This window comes from Manis pentadactyla, chromosome 11 (assembly GCF_030020395.1).
Source record: "Manis pentadactyla isolate mManPen7 chromosome 11, mManPen7.hap1, whole genome shotgun sequence".
Taxonomy (NCBI): domain Eukaryota; kingdom Metazoa; phylum Chordata; class Mammalia; order Pholidota; family Manidae; genus Manis; species Manis pentadactyla.
The window spans coordinates 111306839-111319350 of NC_080029.1; the positions used below are offsets into that span (position 1 = coordinate 111306839).

The following is a 12512-nucleotide window of genomic DNA, read 5'->3' on the forward strand; positions in this document are numbered from 1 at the left end:
TGGGAAAGTACATATCTGGGAGCAGCAGGCGGCTGTGCGCTCGCACAACGCCTCGGCCGCCCCGCCGCGCGCTCACCTCGCCGCTCTCGCCGCAGCCCGCGGGCCCCTCGCCGCCGCCACCATGGACGCCATCAAGAAGAAGATGCAGATGCTGAAGCTCGACAAGGAGAACGCCTTGGATCGAGCCGAGCAGGCGGAAGCCGATAAGAAGGCGGCGGAGGACAGAAGCAAACAGGTCTGCGCCTCCCCCGCCCTGCGCCGGCGGGTTGCCCGCGCTCCCGCCGCCCGGGTGCCTCCGAGCCCTGGGATCCCGGCCTGGCACCCCTTCCCGGCCCCTCACCCCGAGCACTCGGGGACCCACCCGACCCAACCGCTGGTCGCCCAGGGACGCGCGTCTGAGAAAGGGGAGGGGAAGAGCAAGACTCAGGCTCATTCTAACTTTTTGGTCAAGTCTGAGGACGCTTATTTCCCCGGTGTCGGTTCCCAGAGCTCGAGAAGTCGGTTCAAGTCCTAGAGGCACTTGATTCTCAGGATCAGGAATCAGCTTTGGAGATAAGGGGTGGAGCGGAGGTTGAAGTCCAGACAGTGTTAGAAAATCTTCTGGACTTTCGACTGGGGAATAAAAATTTCAACTGGAAAAGAGACCTGGGGTGGGGGTGGGGGTGGGGGGGGTCGTGCAGTTTTTCCTTGAGAACAAAGATGGGACAGAATAGAGAGCGCGGTCCGGAGGCCGAGACAGGGCCGCTTTTCTGCACCCCCTAAGTTGTGGACTTAGGCCCCCTGAGACTCCTAGACCTCCGCAGGAGTCTTGTCCCGGGAAAGGTGCGGGTGTAGGGTCACACTTCCAACTCCGGGGTAGAGAAGGTTATCTAGGGGCCCTTGAACCCCAACTCCGCGGCGCCCCGGGCCAGAGCCCGCAGCCAACCCGGCGCCCGTGTGTTGTGTGTGTGTCTAACACCCGGTCCATGCCGGCCGCCCGCGCCCGCCCGCCGCTGCCCCCCAGTTCGAGGAAGACATCGCAGCGAAGGAGAAGCTGCTGCGGGTGTCGGAGGACGAGCGGGACCGGGTGCTGGAGGAGCTGCACAAGGCGGAGGACAGCCTCCTGGCCGCCGATGAGGCCGCCGCCAAGGTACCCGGGGCGCGCGGCGCAGCGCGGCGCACGAATGGCTAACTCTGTCTCTCTCTCTCCCTCCCTTCCTGTCTTCCCCTCTCTCTCCCGCTGTCCCTGTCCTTCTGGTTCTGTGCACCCACACCCCTCCCGCTGCGGGATCACGCTGCCTGCTGCACCCCACCCCCACCCCGTCCCCCACGGCCAACTCCCAGCTGGAAGATGAGCTGGTGTCGCTGCAAAAGAAACTCAAGGGCACCGAAGATGAACTGGACAAATACTCTGAGGCTCTCAAAGATGCCCAGGAGAAGCTGGAGCTGGCGGAGAAAAAGGCCACCGACGTAAGTGCACGTACACACTGGCTCCCTCACCTCCTGCCCGCGTGGCCACTTTGGGGTCACCACAGGGGCCAGAGAGCAATGGAGGAGGGTCACCTCCTCCAGCTGAACACCTGCACACAGCCCCGCCATGGCCCAGAGCACTGGATGTTGCCTCTGACTGCTACTGCACACATTCATTTTTATTTCATCCACTCCTGTCTCTCCTTTTCTCCTTTCCCCCAAATCTGGGGGTGGAGGTGGGCGGGTGAGAAACTGGGAGAATAGAGCAGCTGAAATTGCTTGCTGGAGGTGAACCTTGCCTCCCTGGTGGCGGAAAACCTCTGCGGTGTCATCATCAAGGTTTGTGCAAATAGAATGCCTCACTTTATTCACTTTCTTTCCTCTTGCCATCTCTGGTGAGTAGGAAGGCCTGGTTTTCCATGGTGGGTCTAGTCAGGGTACAGAGGACTCAGCCTCTAAATTGAAGGAAGGCCATGTGCTCTTACTTGGAAGGCTGAGGTTGATGGTGAGGTGCAGAGACCTCTGAGGCCTCCTTGCTTACTAGAGAAGCCTAAATCCAGCCCTTAAGATATGCCTGGGAAGATGATACTTGCTTGGGTCTGCAGTCTGAGGGCCCTAGATCCAGAAAGTACACTGGAAGTTATATATAGCTCAGTGCTTTATATGGTATAGTGAGCTAGCTGCCCCCTTCCCCTCCTGCACACCCCACCCCCACCTGTCAGTCTTCTGACAACCACCACATAGTTTCAGGGGTGATGCACACACTGCAAAAGCTCCACCAGCACTTGTCTGCTGCCCTTTGTAATCTTTTTAGCTGAAGAGCTTGCCTCTTCTGCTGCCTAAGTTGGAGCCAAACATTAGATTTCCAAAGGACCGACTTCTTTACACACCGGTGGATTCCATTCTAGAAGCTAATTAAGCCTAGAGGCACAATTAGGCAAGAATTCCTTGGGAAATTGGTAACAATTCCAAGAATGTATGAGCATCGGGGGGGGAAAGCTATGTCCAGAAGTTGAACTACCAAGCGGGACTGCAGAATTTTTTTGTATGAGAGTATAATGCAAATTGCTAGAGGGGTCTTGGGTCTTGAAACTAGTAAAGGCTTTTTGTGGCATGAAAAGACTGAATTGAAATCTCTAAGTGTGCTTTGTAAATGAGAAATCCAGACCTAGGACATGTAGAATCTGACCGAAAAATTTTCAGTGAAAATCAGGGTTCCTGGAAAGGGGATTCAGGGAAGCAGCGATTTAGCGAAAACATTAAAAGTTACAAACTACCTGGCTTTAGAAAAAGAGACAAAAAGCGCATAAAACTCTGTGCCTGCTTTGTATAATATAGATCAGATGTCTGCCCTGTATATGGCTAAATGGAGGTCTGTCTCTCTCAAATTCTCCAGCAGGACGTTTTATTTCGCTTTTTCAAAAGAGCCGCTGATAGATCAAGGAGAGATATTCCTTATAAGGAAAAGAATGCAGAGAATTTATAAAGAGCACAGTTAAGACTGAAGGCAAAAGAAGGAGGGAAAAAAGCTACAATTTTTCTGGGAAAAAAGTTAGAATTATTGTATTGTAACTATGTAGTGCTCTCATGTCTTCATTGAAAAGTCTTGTTTAGGGAGCAGTGGAACGAGGTGGGGCAGGAGGAGAACTGGGGATATTTAAAGCTTGGGGAGGGGGGTGGGGCCAGCAAGGGAGGGAGATTTTTGAAACTTTTTTTTCCACTGGAAAACTGGCCCTAATATGGTACACTCTTTTTTTTCTTTTTCTTTTTCTTTTTAGTAGTATCTTGATTGTCTTCCCCTTTAGGACATTTTAGGTTGTTGGAACCTATAAGGATGTTGAATTAGTTTGTGAACACATGCTATACATAGACTGATTGCTAACTAGTAAAACTAGTCAAGACCTAGGGAGAAACAAGTCACTAGAGAAAGGGGGAAGTGGGAGAGAGGTCAGCTTCCTGGGGTAGAGGAACATTACATTTGAGATTAGGGCATTTTACTGTCATTACTCATCAGTGTAAAACATTTTACATTTTTCTAAAGTTTACTGACATACTTTAGAAATCCTGTTCCAGAAATGGGTTCTTCCTAGCTTGAAAGGTTGTCATTCATGAGGTATCATCGCTGATGGCTTTGTTCTGAAACTATTTTTGTTCCACCTGAGTAAGGCTGAAAGGGCCCAAAGGCTCTGTTTTCTCTCTGGCCCCCAGCACTTCCCCAACAACTGTGATATATCTTACATTTGCCCTGTATGAGTCTTTACTCTCTGTATATCGTGTTTCTGAAATCAGTGATTCTCAACCTTAACTAAACAGAATCACCTAGGGAGGTTTTTAAATCTATAATCCAGGCTGCACCCCAGGCCAATTAAATCAGAACTGCTGGGTGTGGAACCCAGGTGTTAGTATTTTTTTAAACACCCAAGTGATTCCCATGTGCAGCCAAGGCTGAGAACAACTGTTCTAAACGCTTCTATAATGACATCAGCATGAAATTGAATTCACCTGAAACTGACTTTCCCAGGTGTTTAAAAAAAGCAGGACATTAAGTCACTGGTTGAATGCTTAGGGCACTTTAAAGTGTCCAGCAGTTTCCCTGGCTCCTCTTGGAGGCTCCCAGACACTTTTTCCCCCACCTCAAAGTTGGAGGTCCAAGGGCTGTACTCTTAGAGGAGTTATAACCTCCTTCCTGACCTGATGAGCTATGTGGGAACAAAGCAAGAGGCACCACCTACAGGATGTGAGGGGCCACGCTGGGGTTTGTGAGAGTCTCACCAGAGGCTGTGACACTCCATAGAAAATGAGTCAGGAAAGCAAAGAAGGCTTGTTAGGCCTTTGGAGAAGGAAGGGGTTGTCAAGTATGTTTTCTTTTTCCTCATTATTCCCACACTTAAACACACCAGGACCTGACTTGAAGGGCCTCCTGTGAGAAAAGCAAGGAAAGAAAGCTATGAGATTAGACGGCATTTAAAACGCAGCCCAAGGGAGAATTGGCAGAAGATAGTTCCCAGTTGGTTTTTATCCAGCTGTAGCCAGAGACTCTCAGAGGGCTCTGTAGCCTTCCTTATTAGCATGCCTTTTAAAGTCATCCCACTCCAGCCCAGAATTGGTCAGATTCCAGAAGACACTAGAGAAGGTTGTAACTAGAAGTAGAACCGTTGAGATGATTGTTTTTATGGAAAGGAAGGTGAGCCTCAGAGAGGCTGGCCGGCCTGAGCCCCCTAACACGGCTGGTAGGCCCCAGCCTGACTCTTAAAACAGTGCCTGCATGTATATTAACTATAAAGCAGCTATCATTTTGAGTTCTTCACAAGGTATTGTGCTAAGCGTTCTACATCTGCTTCATCCTCATAGCAGCCCTATGAGGGAAGTATTAACCCCACTTTTACAAATGAAGCGCAGAGAAGTTAACAGCGAGGAGAGAACTGGGAGCCAGATTCCAACCTAGGAAGACTGCATTTAGAGTAGGTTTAACTATGTTGGTGGTTTTCACTTTGTGAATTTTGGAGGGGGACGAGGGGTGTGCTTAGGGTCTTGTGTTTTGGGTTCTTTTCAACGAAGAACAGTCCTTTTGGGGGCACATTCAAAGGCCCCCAAACCATTCGCTCAGCTTTTCATCCTCCGGGCATGGGAATCCGGGACTCTAGGGCGGAACACTCCCTCCGCCACTAGGCGGCACCATTGCTCTCAGCAGCCAGGTCCGTTACCCCAGGCCACCAAAGAGCTAGGGAGGGACGTTGGGAGTCGCAATAAAACCCCTGGCGCAGTGGCCTCCCGGCCAGGTGCCGCCGCAGCGAGCCCAAGCCCGACAGCCAGCCGTCGCGAGCATGCGCAGTGCCTCGCGCGGTTTGCAAATTCCCGGGGCCCGCGGCGCGCGCCCCGCCCCGCCCGCCGTGCCCGCCCCCGGCGCTCGCCGCACCCGCCTGTGGTTCGCCTGCGCCGCCCAGGAGACCGCGACTTCCGGGCTGGTGGTGGACCGTAGGGGGCGCCGCCGTCGTGCGGCGAGGCCTGGGCGGGGTGGCCGGCGCTTGGGAGTGCGGCAGCCGGCCTCTCCCACCGCAGCCCGCCCGCCTGACCGCCGCTGCCCCGCGCGATGGCCGGCAGCAGCTCGCTGGAGGCAGTGCGGAGGAAGATCCGGAGCCTGCAGGAGCAGGCGGACACCGCGGAGGAGCGCGCGGGCAGCCTGCAGCGCGAGCTGGACTATGAGAAGAAGCTGAGGGAGACCGTAAGGGACCCACCCATCACTACCCCTACCCGAGGCGGCCCCACCGCGCCCCGCGAGGCCCCCGGAGCCACCTACCCTGCCCCACCCCCTCCCGGGAGCACCTGGCGCACCTGGGGCAGGCTGGCGTCGGGCTCCGGGGAGGGGCCCTGCCTGTTCTCAGCCCTTCCTCTCCATCTCGCTGTTAAATTTAGTAAAAGCTCCGAGGGGAAGCTGGAGTGGTGTTGAGAAGGTTCTGGAAGGAGCACTTTCCTAAAAGGGGTTCTATATCTGGGGTGCAGCCTACGTGCTGCCCTGGTGTCTTGGGTGCTCCCGGAATGTGCACTTTGCGCTGCTGGCATTATTTACTCAGAGGGTGGAGAAGCAAGAGGGAAACCCTTCTGGAAATCCTTCCTTTGGGAAGGGGCGCTGTCGGGTCAAGTCTGAGGCACTGTGGCTCCTTGGGGCCCGAGGATGCTGAACTCCACCATCCCCGCTGACCCTTGGTTTTCTGGAAGCCTGTTTCTCTGTGTGGTTGAGACACTGACAGTGCCGGGGTCTGACTTAGATAGTATGCGGCCGGCTTACCTTTCCCTTTCTTAACTAGCCCCCGCCCAAGTTCTGTAGAAGAGATAGATGTATCTGTATAACAGATGGATACCCCTTTGTTACCGAGTCTTGAAAAAAGGTGGCTAAACGTCAACGACCCCCGGGCGTATTCCCTTGCTGGCCTCCCCCTCCCCCACATTGAATGTAATACCTGGCTTCCTTTCCCCTGAGGAAAATGTATCCAGCAAACAGGAACAGGATTTCAGAGGTAGTTTAGGCATTTGCTGTTTGTTAATTTGAGAGAGAGAGAGAGAGAGAGAGAGAGAGAGATTAAATCAGGATACTCAAACACCTTAGGTATTTTATGACAAGCAATAATATAGTGTCCAGCTGTGCTTAATAAGGCCCTATTCCAATTTTAGTAAATCCTATTGGTTAAGTGTTTGTAATGTTAAGGCGTATGTCTGGCTACAGAAGTATAAGACCTGTTTTGCATAAAATACGTAGCAGTAAACAGTCTTCTTAAGAGGAAGCCCTACCTAGAGAAAATCCAGGGTAAAATACAGACAAGAATCAGGAAATCAATAAGCAAAAGATAATTTTCTTTACAGGACAAGTCAGCAGAGATCCCAAAGATCTGAAATGGGGTGATAAATGGATTCCGCTCCCTCTCTGACTGGCTAGCCGCTGTCCTTGAACCATAAAAACTAATAGAACATAATGGATAAGAACCAGAACTCTGGACCCAGATTGCCAGGATTGGAATCCTGGCTCCCCCTATTTAACTACCTGTGAGACCTTGAGCAAATTAACTTCTCAGTTCTCTGTTCGGTAACTGAAATGTGGGTATTAACAGTACCTACCTGTTGTGCGGAGGAAAGGCGTTAGTAGGGACTTACAGTGCAGCTTAGCACACCAGAGTAAGCGCCCTGAGGGTCTGCTAGTATTAAAACTGCGCCGCTCTCGGCACCACACATTGCTCATCCCCCTTCAGTTCACTGATGAAAGGGTCTTGAAAATGGCCTGCTCGTTTCACTACATCTTGAAACACTCCATTTAAATGCTTTTGATTCAATTTTTTTTTCTTTTTGGAACTTGAATGGAGATAGGACCTGGGCAGTCTGAAAGGAATGCTTGCTTGATGGGTTGAAGTGGTGTTAGTGGTAGAAGTCAGTAGACCTCTCACCCTGCTAAGCAAGGGAATATGTGCTCCTATATTGGAGAGCTTTGTATTGACTGCTGGCCTAATAACTGATGTCAGCCCCAGAAGGTAAATGAAGGGCACGTTGTTATTTTTATATTCAGCTTCTCTGTTTTGCATCATTTTTATAACAGTAATTTCCATGTGCCAGTGGGCTAAAGAGGATGCTTTCATTCTTTTCAAAGCTTAATATTAAATGTGGTTTAAATAACTTCAAATTTTAAAAAATAATTTTTGAAAAAAGTCTATCCAGGTAATAGGACACAGAACCTTTTAAGACAGCAACTTGAGGACTGGGTCAGACCATGGAAGTGAGAATCTCAGGTTGAGTTACTCCTAACTTCTGAAACTGGAAATTACAAGCAGCTAATTTAAGGTGGTTTCTTCGTAGTTGTCAGACGTGAGTTAAGCTAGTAGTCACAGTTTCTCCTGGCAGCAGAGATAAAGTTTTAGTGAGCCACTGCAAAAAAATATTTCACCGGACTGTTGTTCCCAAATTCAGATTCTCAGACATTCAGACAGGCTATAGTTAATTGACTCTTTTACACCAGCACTTCTTGGAAACACCAGCCATCCCTACTTCCTACTGGTTTGTTTATCCAAGGTGTGTGGGCCCTTCAAAATGTTGGAATGAGGCTGCTTCCCTTGATGGAATGGTTGACTCTACGTCTTGTGACCCACTAGGGTTTTGTTTGTTTTTTGTCATTATCAAAGGAAAAAGTAGCGAGAAGGAGCCAGTCCTTCCTCCTTCTGGATAGTACCCAACTCTTGAAGGAGACTTTAAGGAGACTTAAAGTTGCAGCCCGAAGGTTCATAATTGCTAACTTTATTAAATCATGGGAAATAACCAGTTTACAAAACTTTCAGCCCTCTCCCTCTTTAGAGTTGGTAAATGTTTCTGAGACCAGGAAACTGAGAGTGCATTTTGTGCTCACACTGGCACCCCCCAGGGTGGCACTAACTGGAATCTACACTCCGGATTTCTGCTTTCATATGTAGGCAAGGCAGAGGCACTGCAATGTCCTGTTTATGTCAGTTCTCTCATTATACAAACATGCCTCTTAAATTATAGGCTTTGGCACAGATAGGAGGTTGTGTTTATCTGCTATCCAGGGGAGTGCCCCTTAATGTCATCACTGTTTTTTCCCCCTTTCCTTACCATATAAGGGCAGAAGTTTAACTTGGCTGTAGTCACTTAGTCTTACACAGCAAGTTGGGTGAAACTTCTGTACAACTACAATTTGCGTGAAATAAAAAGGCCTGACCTTTGATCACTCCGTGCTCCACTCTGGTTCGGGCAGGACTTGGAAACATACCCCAGAGGATCAATTTTTAGGAGATGATATTATTTTCCTATGATTATTTCTTCTTAACAGTCTTCAGTGGGATACTTTTTTTTAAGTAACAGTAATTACTATTTGTTTATTTTAGTTGTGTTGGCTAAACATCTGGATTTCATGAACATCTAAGCCTTGTGAAAGTTTTCTTTCAAATCTGATTTGAAGTAGTATTTTCCTGTATTAGAGCAGGAATGCTCTTGATTTCTGTGTAGTCCTTTGTTGGGATGGGGGAAGTGGTGTACCTGCCCTTGTTTTTTATATAGGTAACTAGTTCAGGAAGGGAGGAGGGGCAGCTCTGTGGCACCTCGCAAGTGCCGAGTGCCTGCCTGGTGGTGGGTCCACAACGGATCTGCCGCGAGACAATGGGTAGTCTTTACTAACATAGCAAGCAGTCGCTTTTTTCTCAGTAGCTCATTACATGTTGGGACACAATAGGACTTTTGAAATAAAAGAAGCTATCTCAAACTAAAAGACTTCGCTGGCACTGTCAACACGTGGGCCCTTGTTAGAAGCAGCTAACCCAGAGCACTAAGGGTAATTTCCACGCTTGGAAATAATTTGCGTCTGTCTGGGGTCTTGGCCCTTCTCAAACACCTTGTTGTTTACATCTGCTTTTTAAATAACAGATGGTCATGTGGCTGTGGGCTTGTGCTGGCAGAAGCAGCAGGTTAAGTCTTAGGTCTGTGATGAGAGGGCTTCAGGAAGCATCTGAGTAAGCCTCAGAACTTAGAGAACTCATCCCAGAAATAATAGCTAGTGAAGGTAAGAGAGATAGGGACCTTTTGAACAAAGAGCATAATTAAATTAAAAAACAGTAAAAGTAAGAAAGAAAAAGACGTGCCCTTACTTGGTTTATGGAATTAAGCATATCTTGAATTCTGCAGATCAAACAAAATTGCAGTCACACCAGTACAGTAGGGCCTAAGTAGCCAGTGGGGGTCCAGGTTTCTCCCAGGGGAAGCTTACAGAGCGGTGGATGCCCCAGACACTGCCCTCAGTCCAGGGCACCTTCGCCTGTCCTACTTTGAAACCTCCGGGGCAGCAGCCATTGCTTCTGGAACTCACGGGCAGATGTTCTGTGCCCTTATGTGAGCTTCCCACATTAGTGTGACTTGGTGAAGTGTTCAATTTCATACACACCTATTTCAGAACGAGAGGACTTGCCTAGTGGGTGATTTCAATACAGTAACTGTTCTAGTCCTGGTTAGGCTGTCGCTGAAGGCCTTTCTTTTGGTTGGGGAAGTTGGGGTGGGGGTGGTTGTAGAGAAGCTTCCACTCTGATGGACGGAGAGAGAAGACTCCAGCGGTGGACCCACCAAATCCAGGGCTTCCATGAGGCCATGAGAAGTGGCAGAGCCAGCACCGAGGAGCCGGCAGGTTGGGTTTTAGTCCTGTCTCCCCCGATGGCTGGAAGGCCGGAGCATAGTCAGCACTCTGGTCAAAGGTCCCTCCCTTCCTCCTCCTGTCTTCTGAATGAAGAGCTAGGAGAGTGGTTCCCACAGGGTCTGCCAGCTTCTTTGGGAGATGGGCCCGGGAGGGCAGTAGTGGAACAGACTGCTTACTTATAGTGCAGATTCCTGCCCTCCCCTGACCTCCTGAAGCAGAATCTCTAGGGATGGGGCCTGGACGTTTGTATCTTTAAAACGCATCTCCTTAAGGATTCTGATACTCAGCCAGTTGTGAGAACTGCGGGCCAATGCCTAGGGCCCCTTCTAGCTAAACAGCTGAGACCCTGCTTTGTGAACCACCTGCAGGTCTGCCTTCTGTGTGTGCACAGTCCTGCCTCCTGCAACAGATCTCCATGCCCAGTCATTGCTTGGGCACCTTGTGTGAGGCCCTCTTGGCTGGGATTCTGATAGGACACAACCCGTAATATCAAGCAGTCTAAGATACTCCTGGGGGGAAAAGAATGAGTGCCATTTATAAAACAGTGTCAAGAGCTAAAAGAAAGAATGGTTACAGTGGCGGAGGGGGGATACAGATTAATGAGGGGACCTCAGGTAGGGAGAGTGTGTGTAGAGGCAGGAACAAACATGAGGTGCTACTCCCTTACTCTGATACCCCAGCTGTGTGGGAAGCTGGAGACCTAGATTGGCCTGTCACCCGGAAGGTTCTCTCCCTGGAGCATAAACAGTCTCCTCTCTATGAATCCAGAGACCTCAAGGCTGAGGCCCAGATTGAAAACAGAGCAGGAAACTTACTAGAGTGTGGCGGCTACAAAAAATGTTTTGAAAAACTTGACATCTCTCTGGCCATACCACCTGTAACAAGGATATTTGCCTTCCTATTAAAAATAATAAGGAACTTGATGATGGGGGGAGTCTAGGAACCATAATGTTGCTCATGTAATTGTAGATAAATGATACCAAAAAAATAAAATAAAATAAGGAAAGGGGAAAAAAGAAAAATACTTTCAAGTACATGATCTAAACACTGAAGTTTTTTTGGTTTTTTTTTTTTTTTTGCCTTAAACTCTGAGATGCTTGTTTTCCCCATTCATAAAAGAAATAGAATTTTGCTAGAAATGAAAAATACAGAAAAGTGAAGCTGAGCTGCACCAGATGTATGCATTTAATGTATACCTCCTTCCAATTTTTAAAAAATTGGGCTGAGGACTTTAAAAAGACTGTGCCTTGTACTTAAGAAATGTCTTACCCAATTTCCCTCACCCCTCCTCCAAAAATAGCAGTTATGAGCCTGTCAGGCTGAGCAGGGCCCGTTACTAACAGCACTGATAGTGGTTCACTTCACTAGCTGGTACCATTGTAAACTGCCCTCCCCAGGTGCTTTCCACATGTCCCCCCTGCTCCCTGTCTCCATCAGCCAGTTATTAATACATAATTAATATTTGATCAGATAAAAGTGTATTTGAATGTTTTTATAAAGCCTTTCACCATAGTTGGAGAGGCCCTAATCACCTCTCCTTCCCAGATAAAACTTGACATTTAAAGTCTTAAAAATCTAGATGAGCAAAGAGCTGAATGTTCTCATATTCCTTTCATTCAAGACCGTAACAGCCTCTGTCTAAGTGCATGTGTGTTTCAAACTGTGTCATGGGTCTGTGAGCAAAAAAAAGTTGTTTAAATTAGGTTGGCCTTAATCACTTTATTCAGTAGACATTTACTGAGCCCATATACTGCACAGAGAACTGTGATTCCCTGCACTTAAGAGGCTTACAGTTGAGTAAAGAAGACAGGAATGTGGCTAGAAAACTAGCATAGTCGCCTAAGTGTGTACTGCAATTTTAAGAAAACTCCCAAGTGTCCTGAAAAGCCCACTACCCTGTGATAAGCATACATTCAAAGTGGATGAGGATGAGGAAATGGTACCTAACTGGTAGTTCCGTCTTTCCCCTCCATGCATATATTTAAACAGCCACCAATGCCAGTATATATAGTGGACCTCCACAGTCTTGAAAGTGTTCTGAGGCTTACAGTAAAAATTGCTTATAATAGTAGGTAACCATCGCATCCCCAAGAGAGAAGCATCTTATTGCAGAGATAGATGCCAAATATAAACAATGTCTATACTGCTTTTCTCCTAAGGAGTTTGAAACTTTTCTTGTAGCAACCTTGACTTACAAGAAATACCCCTAGGCTTATATCAAAAACTTTTGGGAAATTTGTCTTGGCCCTGTTCCTGGGTGAACAGTTAGTCTAAAGGGGTTACCAGGGTGGGTGTGGGGGCAATTACTGTATTTTGTTCAAGTGTCTTTGTGGTGTATATTTTAGAACCACTGCATTTTAAAATACTTTAGTTCCTTTAGAAGGCCCCT

General features: G+C 48.4%; 1 protein-coding gene across 27 annotated transcripts in view; it reads left to right on the plus strand.

Annotated features, from left to right (window-relative positions):
* The window catches only part of TPM1 (tropomyosin 1), a 26552-nt gene continuing 14040 nt past the window's right edge, over positions 1 to 12512 (plus strand). For 2 of the 27 annotated variants that reach the window (XM_036903071.2, XM_036903057.2), the window contains exons 1-2: positions 11 to 235; positions 1004 to 1129. In XM_036903071.2, coding sequence (XP_036758966.1) covers positions 122 to 235; positions 1004 to 1129 — 240 coding nt within the window. In that variant the 5' untranslated portion in view covers positions 11 to 121. Of the gene's footprint in view, positions 236 to 1003; positions 1130 to 1323; positions 1450 to 5461; positions 5672 to 12512 lie in introns of those variants that run through there. The other 25 variants (XM_036903065.2, XM_036903063.2, XM_036903072.2 and 22 more) reach the window with 19 other exon arrangements.